Raw genomic sequence first — 17,307 nt, 5'->3', positions numbered from 1 at the left:
AAAGTGAGTACACCCCTAAGTGAAAATGTCCAAACTGGGCCCAATTAGCCATTTTTACGTGAATAAATTACTATTTGTTATTAAGCTAAATTAATCAACATTATTTTCACCTAGTTTTAAGTTCCAAAAAAACTTTCTTATGGTGACCCCGTTGTTATCTTCAATTATTTCTAATAAAGCAGTTTAAATCAAAGTCAACGTTGAGTCCCCTGGGTGCCAAGACCTTGGTCTCATATACCCAGAAAGACACTGCGGAGCTAAAGTTCATTGAGGGAACCATGAGTGATAAATATACTGTGACATACTGAAGCAGAGCATGATCTCCTCCCGTTGGTAACTGGCCGCAGGGCAGTAGTCCAACATGATAACGACCCAAACACACCTCCGAGACGTTTACTGCCTTGCTAAAGAAGCCGAGGGTAAAGGTGATCGACTGGCCAAGCATGTCTCCAGACCTAAACCCTATTGAGCATATGTGGGGCATCCTCAAATGGAAGGTGGCGAAGCACAAGGTTTCTAACATCCACCACCTCCATGATGTCGTCATGGAGGAGTGGAAGAGGACTGCAGTGGCAACCTGTGACACTCTGGTGAACTCCATGCCCAATAGGATTAAGGCAGCACTGTAAAATAATGGTGGAGTTATTTTGAGGGGACAGCAAATATACACCGTTATACAAGCTGTACACTCACTACTTTACATTGTAGCAAAGTGTAATTTTTTTCAGTGTTGTCACATGAAAAGATATAATAAAATATTTACAAAAATGTGAGGGGTATACTAATTTTTGTGAGATACTGTACCTGCTCTGTTGCAGTGAGTTTACACAGGGCAGCCTGGATCCTCCTCTTCTTGGGTCTCTTTGGCTCTCCTGGCCCCTCCCTCTTGTTTAGAGCCCCCAAAGCTAGCAGCTTGCTATGGTGGCACCAGAGGCAAGCCACAAGTCTCTCCTGATTAGCTAACTGACTTTGATTGACAGCAGTGGAAGCCAATGGCGCTGCTGCTGTGTCTCAGCCAATCAGGAAGGAGAGTCGCGGACGGCCAAGGCACTCATGGACATCGCTGGATAGAGAGGGGCTTTAGTATTGGGGGGGCTGCTATACACAGAAGGCTTTTAATCTTAATGCATAAGGATAAATACCTTTGGACTTTACAAACACTTTAAAAGTTTGACTAAAAGGCAGGTATCTCTTTAATTCCCTACAGGCCCTAAAAATTCTGTACTATATATTTTTTCCTTCCCAACAATAATTCCAAAACAAGGTTGAATAAAAGAACTTGAAAATCACCTGCGTGTGGCTACATTTTTTTTCTTGGAGTCTGAATTCATTCCTCACACCCCAATATATTCCGAAACATATATAAAAAAAAAAAATACAAAGAGCCAAGAATAGGTAACATTTGTTTTATTTACATCACAAGAGTAAGAGTAACACGCTGCCATCATGTGGTAGAAAATACTGCACTGCTAAGAAAGTTCAAATCCACCATCCTTGTCACAGAAAATAAAGAAAAATAAAATAAAGAACTAGTCAATCAGTGGAAAAAGTAGATAAAAAATGGCAAACAATACAAAATTAAAGAGGAAAAAAAAATAAACAAAATAAAAGTGTTCAGCTCCTGCAGAGGAACAGTAAAGTGGCAGAAAAAGAGCCAAAATCTCTGTAACAATGGTCTGAAACCTGACCAAAGAAACGCAAGTAAATGCAAAATGTCCCAAAGGATTCATAGTTATAAAACGGTCATGATGGATCTGCTTTAAAGGACCCAGTAAACAATGCATCAAATTCTCTAAGTTTATATTCTTAACTTTATATTTATATATATATTATGTATATATATATCTATATACATGAGTGTCTCACCGCCAGAATATGTAAAGTCACACTCCAGACAAGTGTCATCCCTTCTTCCAGTCTGTACTATATAAAGCTGCCCTCTTGAGGGCGCAGAATACAAAACAGCAGTCACTGGAGGGTGTATTTTTTTGCTGTAAAGTTCTCAGATTTATGTATTTTCTTCCTTTAAACACAGTGCATTGGCAGCGTGGGGTGAGCACACAGACACCCCTGTATAAAAGGCAGCAGTTGCTCTTGCCTGCTATATGAGGGTCACCTCTGAAGTAAACATACAGATCACAGACACAGGTGGCAGCTCTTTGCCGTTGAACATGAGTAGATGAAAACAGGCAGGCTACGTGTTCATTGTATATTATGTCAGGTCACAAGTGCTAGAGAACTGCAGGGCTGAGGATGCTGGGAATGATCAAATAGATTCCAAATAAGGGGCGCCTGCACCACTTCACCATTATTTCTTATGGTGACAAGCAAAAATGTTTAAAAAAAAAAAAAAAGGGGTACATAGTCTGTACTTGCAGACAGTCCGAAAAAGTGGCTGTCAAAATTACACCCACTCCCATGGCACTCTCCAAAGAAAAATATAAAAAAAATAGTAATATAAAACACAAGATGGTCACTTATTGATACTATGGGAGGACTCACTACATACCTCAGAGAAGAAACACAACAATGCTTATACTGCCTGCGAAATTCATCATCACTGTTGGAAACCGTATACCACAGAGCAGGAGACTTAAGTTGAACAGTGTGAGAACTGCAATATGGCAGAGAGCACATGTGAAATGGACATGCCTGACTTACTGTAGGCTAACATTAAGGTACACAGTGTTTGTATAGGGCTGCAGCTTGCATTACTACAAGCCCCTTTCATAGTGTTCTATTACTAAATTAAAGAATATATCTACGCCCATCATGGGAGGCTAATGCATACTACTTAACTAGGTTTCTAATTAGGCCCCATTCACACTAAAACATTGTAAATGTATTAAATTGAATCTTATTTGCAGGTTGCCTTTGAGTCCTTGGCAGATATCACATGGAACTTCGCTACAAGCTCAGCTCCTGCATGCATTATACAATGGGCACTTGGTGGGATTCATTGTTGTTAGTGGAAAGGGTAAGAATATGTATTTTCTATATTTCACCTATGAATCCTCATCAAAAGAGAACATTTGGGACTTTTCCACTAGAGCAGTGTTTAACAATAACAATCTATTTACCTTTTTATTAAAAGGTAATCTTCCACAAAATCTATTTTGTGAGTCAGTTCATCCCTACTAATAAGCCTAATATTGTTATTATGCTTTTTAAGGGTTAGTGTATTTTAAAGAAAAAACTCCCATCCTACACCCCCCCCCCCCCCCCCCAATTATGATCAGTATACATCTGGATGTACACCGATTCTCACTGCTGTGGCCTGCCCAGAGACTGGCAGTGTTTTCATTAGCCTGCATTACCAAGGATCTGTTACAAGTTGGGCCAGGATGCAGATAATTGTTATTTTACATGGCCAGGCTGGTACCCACATAACACCGCACAGGGCCATCGGAACACTGCACCAGGTAAACAATGCTGGACCCTGGGAAGGTCTCAGAAGGAAAACTATATATTGATGTTCCGAAATTTGTCAAGTGCAAAGAGACTGAGAGGGATTGAGGTTTATTTCAAAAGTACGGCTACCCTTTATCTAAAACAATCAGCTCTGTTGTGATGAAAAACTTATTAAAACTATAAACTCTTCAGTGAACTTTATGAAGCAGAAGTACCACCTGAAACTGTAAATGTAGCCCCTGCGGTATACAAAGCTATCGTTAGTAATATGGGGTAAAGGGCAATATTAACAAAACAAGCAGTTTTTTCTTTTGCAGGACTGTTCCTGCCACTGCCATCACAGCAAACTTCAGTGAAAACTTCCAATGACAGTAAAAGGATTTGGTAAAATTTGCACCACACTGATGTGAATACCCTCAATAGCATGAATGGGGTCTAATACTCTTCTCTTACCTCCTGCCATGAACAATCCAGGCCCTTTCCTTTCCAGAAACAACTGTTTTCACCTGCCCAACATATGAAAACGCCTTCAAAAACCCTGAACCCAAATTGGTTCATCTCCACTACACACCTCACAGTCTTTTACTGTCCTTTAACTTCAACAGAAGAGAACTTTGTATAGAGAAAAGGAAGCGAAACTGTTATTTCATGACATTTTGATCTTCAAACATTGAGATCAGTTAATATATTTTGCTTATATTTTCTGTTATCTAAAAAAAACACGCACTCTCAGCTTAACATAATACTTTGAGATTGATCCACATAAAAGAATAAAACAAGTGTCCTTCACAATACAAGGCTCAGAGGATGAACCGCATACTAGATTCCCCTGCCAACATTCTTTCTCCCCAGCACAGCAGCTTGACCAATTACACAGTATAGGAAGAGCTGTGCTTGATTCATGCAACCTCAAAGTATATAGTAAAATCTAGAAAAATAGATTCATATACATATATTTTTTTTAATATATAATTATCTTTATATATATATATATATATATATATATTTTTTTTTTAAATTTTCTTTATAGGGAGGTCAATGCCCAGAAATAGGAGTGTGGCCTCTCCCTTGCACACACAAAATGATATACCGTGTAAAACATGGAATGAGTGGGATGGTAGAGCGTGCAGGCCATTTATATATTTAATAAAGAAAAATCAAAATTCACACAAGGAATGAAAATTCATAGTGAAAACGGTAATATCCAAAACAAAATTTGTCCCAACTGTACCTCCTTCATCAACAGAGGAAAAACCCTGTTTATCCAATTGCAGCTTAACTGAAGAAAACAAAAGACTCAGCCTATATGGCAAGCTACGTGCCATTTCTCATGCTATAAAGGGTACTTTGACACTATGGTAACCAACATAATCATGCTCTGAAAGGTGCCTTACAAATGAAGGTAGACTACCATTTACTTTTTTCAGTTTTGACTTGAACATCATCAATGATAACATCTAGAACACTATAAAATTTCTCTAGAATTATATATAATTGAAACCCAACCGAAAAAAAGATTGTAAACTAAAAATATGGATTATATGTGCACCTTTCAAAGCAAGTACAGGGCCTACACCTACTATGTGTACATGCCTTGGGAAAGCACAAAACATGCAGTTTGATTATTTGCCAAATTACAGACCAAGTCTAGACCCAAAATTCAACATTTTCAGAACAGTGTCAAGAGTACAAAGACATGGTAAAAGATGCAAAAAGTCTGCAAGTAGATTGAAGGTTGGAAAGCAGAAAAATGGGAGCGTGTGATGGGGAGGAGGGGGCTGCAAGTAACACACACAGTGTGACAGGAAATAAAGAGACCGTTTGGTGCAGTGCGGTGCTGTTTTGTGCAGTCACAGGCTGTAGTGTGGTTACAGAACGACCATGAAAAAAATATATACACAGTAAGGGCACAATGTGAGGGTCCCAACACTCAAAAGGAAGGGGGGAAAGGGTTGGGGGGGTACAAACCCCCTGGCTATTACTCCAAAACATATCATGTGTTGCCAGTACAGGAAACAACATATGTCAAGGTGCAACCTGCAGCACAGCCCCGAGAAAAACCACTCAAAATGCAGCCAGTATCAAGCTGCCAGGGAACAAGTAAAACTGCCACAAGGCAGTAACATGCTGTTCCTTTACCAGTGAGGGGGTTTTACCCTAGGAATCTGTTAGGCAATGGGTGCGAGTCACATGCTGCTGGAAATTCAGCCACAACTCTCAGCATGGATAATAAGTGCTATATTGAGGTTATATCCAAGACTGAGCGCACCCTGCTCCTTTCCATGCAATCCCAGGAGCAAGGCTCACATACAGTACATTGTTGGTCTCCTTAAAGAAATTAAAGTCCCAGTAAAGGCTCTCTCTGATCTGGTAACAAGTGAGGTAAGAGGTACCTTTTACAAAGATATAATCAGAAGAGTCTTTATGGTTGTCCTTTTGACTGTTTAGTTAAATAAGGACATCACCGTTGTCACCATCCTCATATAAAGGATTTATATAGGAAGTCTCGGTGGGAAGATCAGAGGATATCAACTGGAATCTAAAATAATCCCCTGGCAGAATCTTAAAAAAAAAATGCTCTTAAAAAATGTTTTTTTTTTTTAAAAACGTAGTCATCATGAGAAAAATATATTACAAAAAAATATAACACATGTATAAACTTCAAATCAAAATGACACATAAAAAATGAAATGGGAACTGGAATTGTACTGTTTGCCTGCAATGTGGTGCAAGTTTTACACAGAATAATAAAAATAAAATGAACAAAACTAAACTGAGCCACTTGCAAAAAAAATAAAAATGCACAGGCAGGCCCAGGCATGCTACCTGCACAGTAAGAGGCCATAATCCTCTATCTCCCCTTGGTAGATTTCTACCTACAAATTATCAATTGTGGTCAACGATTTGCTTGGAGAGCCCAGGTCAAGAGTGGAGGAGACAGTCTATCGATCATACATATATGACATGCAACTTGGTTCAGAGAAATACAAAAAAAAAAAATTGGGGTGGGGACAAAAAAATTGATGACGACTGCTGCTAGTCATCAACACTCCACTTCACAGCAAGAGAGGACACAAGGTTTTCTGTACTGTGACTTCAATCATCATCTCTGTTGGTTGTGTTTCAATTTTAAGGCAAGTCCTTCACTCTTCAGGAAACAAAGGAATAAACCATTCAAATGGAAAAAATGTATTCCAACCATGGACAAGGCACAATCCTTCCTTCTGTTTCTCTTCGAGAGCGAAAATTCTGTCCTTGTAATAACAACAGGCTTCAGAGGATATCTTCCATCCACTGTATAACTCCTCCATAAGCGAGAAAACTTCCAAGAAATAGGCAAAACCGAGTGGTTTAAATAAGTGTCAGTAGAGCACGGTAACCCTCCCTTCAGCGCATACAGAATCCTTGTAAATCTGCAGAATGTTAAAGCACCAAAACGGTTTATGAGGCCCCCAGAAGAGGTCACTTATGATCCTTGTTTTTCTTTGAATTAGTCACTGTTAAAAAGCATGAAAGAAAGTAAGATTTTTGGCAAGAGCTGCCAGTGGCTCCTGATGGAGCAGTGCCTGCTGGAACCAAGAACGGCACAGTGCGGCCGCGCAGAGCACAGTGTGCCGCGCTTTGTGGATCTGTGGATGTCATGTACACAGAGTTCTTTACATCCATGTCGCTGCTCGTCTTCCTGGGGACAGAGCACAGGCGGAGAAATTGGAGGGCTCGACCTCCAACAAAGATATGGAGTCACACAACAGACAATGACCAGTCACTCTGCTACAGAGGGGGTTCTTCATCCATAGGCTCATCCTCCGTTCTAAAATAGATAAATCAAAATCACTAAGTCTTTCAAGGAAAACAACATACTACTATTAAATAAGAACTTGGTGTGGACTGGGTTACATTTCACTTCCAAAATCCCAGTTTGGAGATTTTCAACATTCTCAGGCATTATCTGGACAAACATACTATTTTGCCAAAAGTATTGGGACAACTGCCTTTACAGGCACATGACCTTTATTGACCTCCCAATCTTAGTCCGTAGGGTTCAATATGGAGTCCAACATTAGTGCCTGACTTCACAAATTTGCTCTTGGAAAAATGGTCAAAACATTCCCATAAACACACTCCTAAACCTTGTGGATAGCCTTCCCAGAGGAGTTGAAGCTGCTATAGCTGCAAAGGGTGGGCCAACTCAGTATTGAACCCATAGGAAATAAAACTGGGATGCCATTAAAGTTCACGTGCATGTAAAGGCAGGTATCCCAATACTGTTGGTAATATTGCGTATATACATAAGGTGTTAGGATACATTGAGGATGCATATTTGTTCTTAGTCAGTGAAATGCTAAATAATGAAGCCAGGAAGCCGTTTACAGCCCCAGAGCTTGCCATTTCAAAACTAGCAAGTAGTTCATGTTTCCATATTTCTGGCTTGACAGACCTCCTTTAACAACAAAACACAGCTCAGATAAGCAGTCAGGCCCCATTCACACCTCAGCGTTTTGGAGATGGTTCCATTACAAGTCACCTGAAGCTCAAAAAAGTTCTAGAGCTTTTTTAGTAGCCCGAATCAGCCAGATTAGTACATTTTTGAAGCGTTTTTATTCCACAAAAATGGATGGAAATACTTGATTCAAGTGTTTTTGTAAATTTTTCTGCTCAAATGAAATAATTATAAATAATAATAAAAAAAAAATAACCTTAACAACTAATTATAAGCACCAATACTAATCCTAACCCCTGACCCCATTAATCCCTACCCTAAACCCGTAACCCTAATCTAACAAAATAAATATTAAGTAAAGTAAATAAATGAACCCCTAATCATAGCCTTTAACTCTTAACTACTTGAAAAAAAATAAAAAGTAAAAAATTTTTTATAAAAAATAAAAGCAGATGAAAAAGCTGAAAAACATAACAGATGATGAAACAGATGAGATTTTTCTCTATTGGCCAATAAAAAATTAAACCCAAAGCTCAAAAGCACTTTAAAAATGCTCAGAAAAATGCCAGAAAAAACCCTTAAAAAATGCGACGCTCAGGTATGAATGCAGCTTTACGGGAAAAAACAAAGACTGATAAAGAATTTCAGAATGGAGATCTTTTGGAGCAAATACCACACATTAGATACTCTTTATAAACCACGCTAGACCTTTCACCCCTCCAAACCAGTGAAAGATACGGAACCCAACAATGTAACATTGCACTGTTCACCTTCTCTCTGGACAAACGCCCACAGACAGGGACGCCATCGCTGTCACCGTCTCAGCTTCCTCATTCTCACATTTCTGTGCCTCAACTAGGGAATAGGAGATTGTAGAAACTGCATTATGCAAACATGGCCAGTATTCACCTGCAAAATATAAGATAACAGCAAATGAGGCATAAAGATTTCTACTGTGGTAAACAGCGATACACTTAACTAGTCCATAGCCAATCTGAAATTCGCACATGCAGATATGTCCTCTGAGGAATCGTACAACTCCTGAATTTAGAGAATCAGAAATATTAAACTGCATGATTTTTTTATTGGATAGTGTACATTTTAAATTACATAAAATGCAAGTGCTGCACAAATGCAATAAAATGTATTCTGGTACACCTAACCTGGTCAGGACCAGATTGCAGGAAGGCCAGAACGTGAGGTACAGAGTAATCTCTGCAACCAAAGTGCCTGGGTTCATGCCAGGCAAAATAAAAAAGATTTTCAGATACGATAATATAGCTTCACGGAAGAGGCTTTTCTTGCTTTTAGCAAGGTATGAATCACAGACTCAAAGACCCTTCTATCCTTTAACACCCCAAGTTTCAACAGTCATGTCAAGCCAGACACAGAGTCAGGATGGAATAGAGGGCTTTGAGATAGCAGACGTCACCTGTTGGCAAGAGCCCAGGGTTCATCTGCAGGGCCAAATTGACTGCTCTGAGCTCCAAGATGTTGATGAGAACCTTGGCTTCCCTCAATGACCATGTTCGTTGGACTGTTAGGGATTGGAACACTTCTCCCCAGCCTAAAAATAGGATTTTTATAACAGCTTACCTGTAAAAATCCTTTTTTTGGAGTACATCACGGGACACAGAGCCACAGTAATTACTGTATGGGTTATATAGGCACCTTTAGGTGATGGACACTGGCACACCCTAGACAGGATGTTTAACTCCCTATATAACCCCTCCCTTTACTGGGAGTGCCTCAGTTTTGTAGCAAAGCAATACACGTGTAACCAGAAAGAGGGGAGGGGCCTCTGTATCCCATGATGTAATCCAAGAAAAGAATTTTACAGGTAAGCTGTTATAAAAATCCTATTTTCTTTATCATACATCATAGGACACAGAGCCAAAGTAATTACTGTATGGGATGTCCCAGAGCAATGCTATCTGTGGGAAGGAAGACACAAACAAATGTAGGGTGCAATCAGACCTGAAGACCTATACTGCTGCCTGCAGCACACTGCGCCCAAAGGCGATATCCTCATGCCTTCTTAGATCCACCTGATAGAATCTGGTGAATGTATGGACTGAAGGCCAAGTTGTGGCCTTGCAGATTTGAGCCATGGAGGCTTGGTGATGTACTGCCCATGAAACACTAATAGCTCTGGTGGAGTGTGCTTTGATTTGAAAAGGTGGAACTTTCCTCTTCAAACTATAAGCTTGAATAATTACTTGTCAAATCCACTTAGCAATATTACAACACCACAAACAAAACATTTGTTTTCCGAATCTGAGCAGTCACCTTCAAATAGATTTTGACTGCTCTCACTACCATCCAGAGAATGTAGTGACTTTTCATCTGTAGAACAGGGTTCTGGAAAAAATGAAGGTAGAATACCCTGGCTTAGATGAAAACCTGAAACCACCTTCGGGAAAAAAGCTAGGATGAGGACGCAATACTACTCTATCCTTGTGAATAATTAAATATGGCTCTTTACAAGAAAGAGCAGCCAATTCTGATACCCTTCATGCAGAAGATATGGCTACCAGAAAAAAATAGCTTCCTTGTTAAAAGGACCAAGGGAATATGTCGTATCGGCTCAAAAGACTGTTTTTGTAATGCCGGCAAAACTAAATTCCAGTCCCAAGGATTCACCTAAGCAGTGGATTAAGCCACGTTACCCCCTGTATAAAGCTACAGACCAAATAATGCAAAGCAAGTGGTCGTTGAAACAATACCGATAAGGCAGAGACCTGGCCTTTGATAGTACTCATCTCTAACCCCATTTGCAGAAAGGCAAGGATTCTAAATAGGATATACTTTCTGGAGTGCCAACCCCTGTATTCACACGAGAAAACATATGCCTTCCAGACTCTATAATAAATGACTCTGGAAGCTGGCTTCCTTGCATTAATCAATGTAGATATCACTGAGCCTGAAAGCCCACAATTCTTCAGAATGTGGGTTTCAATAGCCAAACCATTATATATAGCGTTTTTAAGGTAGGATGGAACACTGGTCCCTGCAAAAGCAGGTCTGAATGTGGTGGTAGGGTCCATGGGTCCACTACCGTCATCCTTATGATCTCTGCATACCAAGATCTTCTGGGCCACAAGAATCGCTGACTTCCTTTCCTGCTCGATACTGCAAAGAAGCCATAGCAGCAGCAGCAGAATAGGAGGGAATGCATAAATCTGTGAGAACTGATCCCACGGGATCACTAACGCATCTGTTTCACATGGGGTAAAAACACCTTCTTCTGGGCTGTATCTATGACCAGATCCAAGTACTCTAGTAATTTTAATGGTTTTAAGGAAGATTTCTCTAGGTTGAGGACCCAACCTAGGTATTTCAGATAGTTGACTGTGGTGACCATGCTTCGGTCTAAGCAGGCTACCGACCGGTCTATCAAGAGCAGATCATCTAGGTATGCTACAATTGTTCTACCTTTAGGCCTTAATCTGGCCACCCGGTGTGCATTAGCTAGACTGAAAGGCAAGGCTACAAAACTGAAAATTTAGTTTTTCTACTTCGAAGCGCAAATATTTCTGGTGAGTGGGGAAAATAGGCACAAGCAGGTATGCATCCCTGATGTTGATTGACACCAGAAGTTCTCCTCCTTGTAGGATGGACACAACAGATCGGATTGATTCCAATGCGAAAATATGGATGTATATTCAGGAATCAGTTTAGATCCTTGAGATCTAGAATGGGTCTGACATCCCCATTTGGTTTTGGCACTGTAAAAAGGTTTGAATAAAACCCCAACCCCTGCTCTTTCATGGGGACCGCCATGATCACTCCTTGAGGCATAAGCTGGTCTAATGCTTGAAAGAGAGACTACTTTTTCTCTGGATCTTGGAAACGAGAATTCTCAGAACTCTAGTTTGTAACCTAGAGTTATTGTGGAGACCACTCATTTGTCTCAAAATTCTTCCTGCCAGACCTTTCAGAACTGCAGAAGTCTTCCCCCCACTTGAGCAGGGGTGCCCCTTCATAAAGAGGCTTTAGTGTTCTGTCTTGTAGGTTTCCTCCTCAGGACTTTTGTCCCTGGGGTTGACCCTGAGTTTCCCTCTTGAACCTGACGGTGGAGGTCGTCGTGACTGCCTGGAGACTGATGCCCCTGGCTCTTGAGAAGGAGCTTGTTTAAATGAGGGATGTTTACGCCTTTTTCTTAACTGGCAAAAGGGTACTTTTTCCACTTGATATTTTTTGGATATATTTGTCCTAATCATTCCCAAATAGCCTTTCCTCGGGTAAAGGAAAACCAGCCAGGAGTTTTTTGCATGGTTCTTCAGCTGACCAATTTTTCAACCATAAGATTCTACGCATATGCACCAACCCAAGAGTAAGGTCTCAAGAATAGAATCTCTGATCGCATCAATTGCAATCTCAGGGAAAACCTTAAGCATCTGTTTTGCATACCCCAACTGCCGCCACTACAGGTTGAGCTACTGAACCTGCCAAAGAGAAAATGTTTTCCAACAGGAATTACAATTTTTTATCAGTTGGACCCCTAAGCATTTGTGCATTGTCAACCGGACAAGTCAAACTTTTATTCACAGAGTACATAGCAGCATTAACTGCTGGTATACTCCATAACAAAGTGTTGAAAACTTTTTAGGAGGGAAAAAAATGCTTATCTGGGTGATCCCACTCAGAATACATAAGCTTTTCCAGCAATGAATGGACAGGAAAGGCGTGCAAAGCTTGAGGAGGCTTTAGTGAACCCAAACAAGAAAAAAGTGGTCTTTTCAACTGACTCAGTTAAGGGTAGCTTAAAACGTGGAGCGGACCATTTCAGGAAGAGATTACACCAGCAATTTCTCAGCTTGTGAAGCTGAAGGTGGTCCTTCCCCACTTGATCCCTCGGAAGAGGAGTCATCAGCCTCTTCATGGTCCCCTGATGGGGATTCATCTTCTCCCTCCCACTGTTCCACTAAGGGTCCCGGGTGGTAGAAGGGGACCTAATGCGTTTTCTCCCATTCTGGGAAGATGTGATTAAAGCCGTTAGTTAACCTTTCCTCCAATCCAATCATGGCTGAGGACAAAACCTCCTCAGTAATCTAGACAGGGGCTAAAATGTCAGAAGCAGTTGCAACCCCTGACAAACCCAATGGCTAACTCTGATCAGCCTCCATAGGCCTTTCGGGGGGGGGGGTGGCGTTGCAGAGGGAGGGTCCTCAGAGCCTGAGGGAGATCCCTTTGAGCCCCTGTTTTTTGGGGTAAGCACAAAGCACAAGCACAAATACAGAGGTACTGCCAAAAATGCACCCACTGCTGAGCAAATAGTCTAGCAACCGTCGCTGCTATTCATTCTTAGTCTGATGCTAAGTAAACATGCCTTGGGAATGCCTGTGTCACCAACACTCACATGCCCCTGTCAGCTTTGTGTCCCTCCATCAGCTGAATGCACCCACAAAAGGTGCAATTATAGCCTACACAGGCCTGCATTGTAGACATTGAGGCATGTCAACGCTGCCCCCTTCCTCCGACCTCCCACTACCTCCTCTTTTCTTTTTTTTTTTAAAAAGACTGTTTTCCTGTGTGAGCGGGCATCTGATCTGACTATATCGCATGTGGGAGGAGGGTGGGGTGGAGAAGAGCCGATGGAAGGAGAACCGCCGTGCTATGGCAGTGGCAGTGGGAGCGGCATACCGCTGACTGTTCCGTGCTCCCTCTGCCTCCCGGAGAGAGAAGAGAAACTTTAACAAGAAAACCCCCCTTCTAACATCTTACCAGAGGCTCGGGACTAGAGGAAGCCTGCAGCTTGTACTGACACAGAGTGGGACTGAGAAGCATGGAACAGGTATGTGCTCTTGACAGCCCCCGGTGGCGACTTTAGGCATGACAACATTTACTTAAAGAAGAAAACCCATAAGAATTAAGAAATTCCTTAGGAATCTCCACTTACCTTATCCTGCTGCAGGGTTCTGTGATAAACCAAATGGACCCATTCTTCAGCCCTCACGGCGGACTCAGTTAAAAAACCTTCAAGGACCGGGGCCCCTTTTTATGGGGGGTTCCACACCCTTGGACCCATATAGCACCCCGCCAGGAAATATGGCTGGAAAAACCAAAGTACTGGATCCCGGGGTCCAGCTCCTAAAAAGAAGTGTTACAGGCAAAACCTGTACAGGAAGGAAGGACTTTTCCACTGTCAGGGCTGGGGTGCTGATCCACCTAAATTGGGAGTTGCTTGCTAGGCTGGACAGGAGCACTGGAAAATTGAGAGAAAGAATCAGCTTTTTTTAGGCTGACCAGATATTTTGTTGGAAAGTCCTTGAACTGAATCGAGCAATTGGTACTGCTTTGAAGGCCTACCATTAGGCTACTTTCACACTGGGGGGTTGTGGGCACAAGCGGTAAAGCGGCGATATATGCAGCGGTGCTTTGCAGGTGGGTTTGCAGCACTGCCCCATTGTGGTCTATGGGAAGGGGCCCTTTAGGAGTGTTCCAAAGATTCGGCTCACAGGACTTTAACCATCCTGCAAAACGCACCGCTCCAGTGTGAAAGCCCTCGGGCTTTCACACTGGAGAGACAGCAGCGGCTGTTTCAGGGGGCTTTGCAGGCGCTATTTTTAGCACTGTAGCACCTGCAAAGCACCCCAGTGTGAAAGGGGCCTGAGGCCTAGAACTGTCGTCGAGTATCTCAATGTGGGCGGTCTCTTGGATTTCAATTCTTGAGCATGTGCTCATAGAGAAAGCTTATTTTCTTGAATTCACTTTTCATGTAATACTTGGGTCTGGTCTTGGGATGTGCCCAGGACCAGACCCAAGTATTCCAGGAGAAGGGAATGCTGGAGAGCAGATTTATTGATAATCACCCAGCCAAAGGCTAAAGCATCTGAATTGTCTTGTGGACATTTTCTGATAGCTGCAAGGGAGGAGAGTCCTTCAGAAGGTTGTATAGATAGCATGCGATTTCGATGCCCTGAGTTCTGAGCACAGCAAGCAGAGGTGCTAAAACTTTTGCAAACACCCTGGGAACAGTGAATAGACGAGAGGGCAGTTTGGGCAAACTATAAGTGGTTGTCTGCCAATGTGAACCGCAATCTGAAGTGCTGATGAGGTGGGTAAATAGGAACATGTAGATTGGCATCTTGGATAGCCACATAGGCTATGTATTCCTGTTGTCTCTGAGAGGCAATTGCTGACCTAATTCTATGTGGAATTTGGAGATTTTAAGGCATTTTTCATGGGCTTTTATCCCCAGAATAGGACAAATACCCCATTGCATAATGAACGGGTTTCAGTAAGATCCTTTCAACCGGTCTTGTGGTGGTAACAGCACATGACTCCTAGGGACAAGAGGTGGTTCAGGGCATTTCGCAAAACTGTCCTTGGATAGTTTTTGGATGATTTAAAATAAAACGGTGAGATTTGAACTCTATTTTGGGCCCTTTTGAAACCACCAATTGAACCCACAAATTTGGAATCCAGAGAGAAGCAAACTGTAACAGACGTGCCCCCCCCATCACTTCATTCACTGTGAAGGGGGCTTTGGGGTAGGCTTGGTGAGCCAAGCCTTGTGCTGAAAGGAAAAGCTGGACTTGGGTTTTGAGGTTGAAGCCTAGATAGCGCAAACAGGTGCTCTGCGTTTTGAGGCGCTAATGCTTCTGAAGGTGGTGGTTTTGTGACCTTCTGCTGTGTAAGTAAAATGTCCCACTTGTGACCTCTGATAAATGGGTAAAGTGCCTCATCAAACAGATGTATTTCTTGGAAAGCCATACATGTGAAGCACCTTCTGCAGGCAGCTTCATTTTTTCCAAGCTTTAAAAACCACTTTGACCTACAGGTAAGCCTAGATTGAGGCTTACCTGTAGGTCCAAGAAATATCTCCTAAACTTACACTGTTTAGGAGATATTTTCCAAAATACAGGCACCGCTGTCTATGGCGCACGCGCCGTAGACAGCGGCGCGCAGGCGCACTGAGCCCACCGCTGTCAACAGTGATATACTGCGAGTGACGGCTCCCGTGTGCATGCGTGGGAGTGACGCCATCGCGGCTTCATCGAATGACAGCGGAGAAGCAGCGAGACACACCGAGACCCACCGACAAGATGATGCTCTGGACTACAGGGGACATCGGTGACTTCGCTGGCTCCTGTGTCAGGTAAGTGACACATAATGGACTACTATGCGATGCATAGTTGTCCATTATGCTTTGCCTTTGCAGGGAATCAAAGAGGAAGTAAACTCATCAGGGTTTACTTCCTCTTTAAGCTGTAAGATTCTGCACGTGATTGGATTAGAGCCATTCTGGAAATTTGTCTCATAACATGTTCTAGGGCAATAATACAGAAAAATCGAACAGATGGCAATTGCTGTTATTACTGTGCATCTTGAAATACAGGGTCATGTTGGTTGTTCAATGTCATAGTTCATATAGCTGCAGTTTGACATACTGAAATTACAGCAAGCGCTGGCTGCAGGGCTGGGCCTGAAAAATTACAGAAAGCTTTTAGGAAGGTCTCAAAACCCTTGAAAGGAGGAACATCCCCACTAGGAACAGTGAGATGTTCGTTTATCACAGAAATTACAAGATCAACTGCAGCAATAGTCCACTCCTTTGTGATCTTTTTTCCCCCTGTATAGAATTCAGTTAATATTTAAGGGGTGATTTTTCAGGACTGACCCAGTTGTCAGACTGCACATTTCATCTGTTCATGAACAGGAAATATATTTTGCAGAGTGACAATCTAGGGCAGAAAAATCTTCTGAAACTTCCTCCAAAATTGCCTTAATATCCTCAATTCCTTCTATGTTTGCCTCCTCTAGGACCGGTATAACAGGATCCAACTACAACTGAGAAATGGGAGAAGGAGAAGAGGTGTGATATTTATGGAGCCTGGGCAGAGATGGCTGTATTAAGGCCATAATCTGTCCAAAGAATTGTGACAAAAATTCAGCTTTAGTCAGATAGGCTCGGGGTTATTATTAAGCACCTAGGTAAGTTTGAAATGTGTAAACCTCTCCCTCACTCTCGTTTTTGCAACATATTTATGATGCTTTTTCTAGTTATTAATAAAGGTGGATTTTAGTGTTTGAAGTGCAGACATTCTGATCTTTTGACTTGCTACATGTACAGGTATGCAAACTGGGCTGGCACACACTCCGACACAGGTGAGAGCTACGGCAAAGGCAACCTTGTGAGTGAAAGTTCAAAAGGTGGGATAATTCCTACCGAATAGGTTCAAAAGGTGGATTTTGGAGCACAAAGAGAATCTAATTCTTAACTCACCCTTAGAGGGTTCCCAATTTGGAAGAGCTCACAGAGGTTTAAGTTTTGGACAGAGAGGGATAAGATCCCCAGTTAAGTTTTTATCGCAACATAGGGAGATTTAGGGAGATTTGCCCTATTTGTCCTGTTTATAGTTACAGTATTGTCAAAAGTGAAAGTAAAAGAAAATAAAACATTTTGGGTTGTCCCTGTAAAAGTAATAGTGGGGAAATCTTCCAATGGG

General features: G+C 41.9%; 1 protein-coding gene across 4 annotated transcripts in view; it reads right to left on the bottom strand.

The window, feature by feature from the left end:
- Window positions 1-1,392: 1,392 nt before the first annotated feature.
- The window catches only part of HDAC4 (histone deacetylase 4), a 406,345-nt gene continuing 390,430 nt past the window's right edge, over window positions 1,393-17,307 (bottom strand). For all 4 annotated transcript variants that reach the window (XM_077448198.1, XM_077448199.1, XM_077448200.1 and 1 more), the window contains 2 exons: window positions 8,623-8,761; window positions 1,393-7,222 (listed from right to left, as the gene is read on the bottom strand). In XM_077448198.1, the coding sequence (XP_077304324.1) occupies window positions 7,183-7,222; window positions 8,623-8,761 (179 nt within the window). In that variant the 3' untranslated portion in view covers window positions 1,393-7,182. The remainder of the gene's footprint in view (window positions 7,223-8,622; window positions 8,762-17,307) is intronic.

Source organism: Lithobates pipiens, unplaced genomic scaffold, assembly GCF_037356315.1.
Source record: "Lithobates pipiens isolate NorthernLeopardFrog02 unplaced genomic scaffold, aLitPip1_a1.2 Scaffold_22, whole genome shotgun sequence".
NCBI classification, from domain to species: Eukaryota; Metazoa; Chordata; class Amphibia; order Anura; family Ranidae; genus Lithobates; species Lithobates pipiens.
The sequence above is the reverse complement of the archived record's forward strand: the minus strand, read 5'-3'. Positions and strand labels throughout refer to the sequence as shown.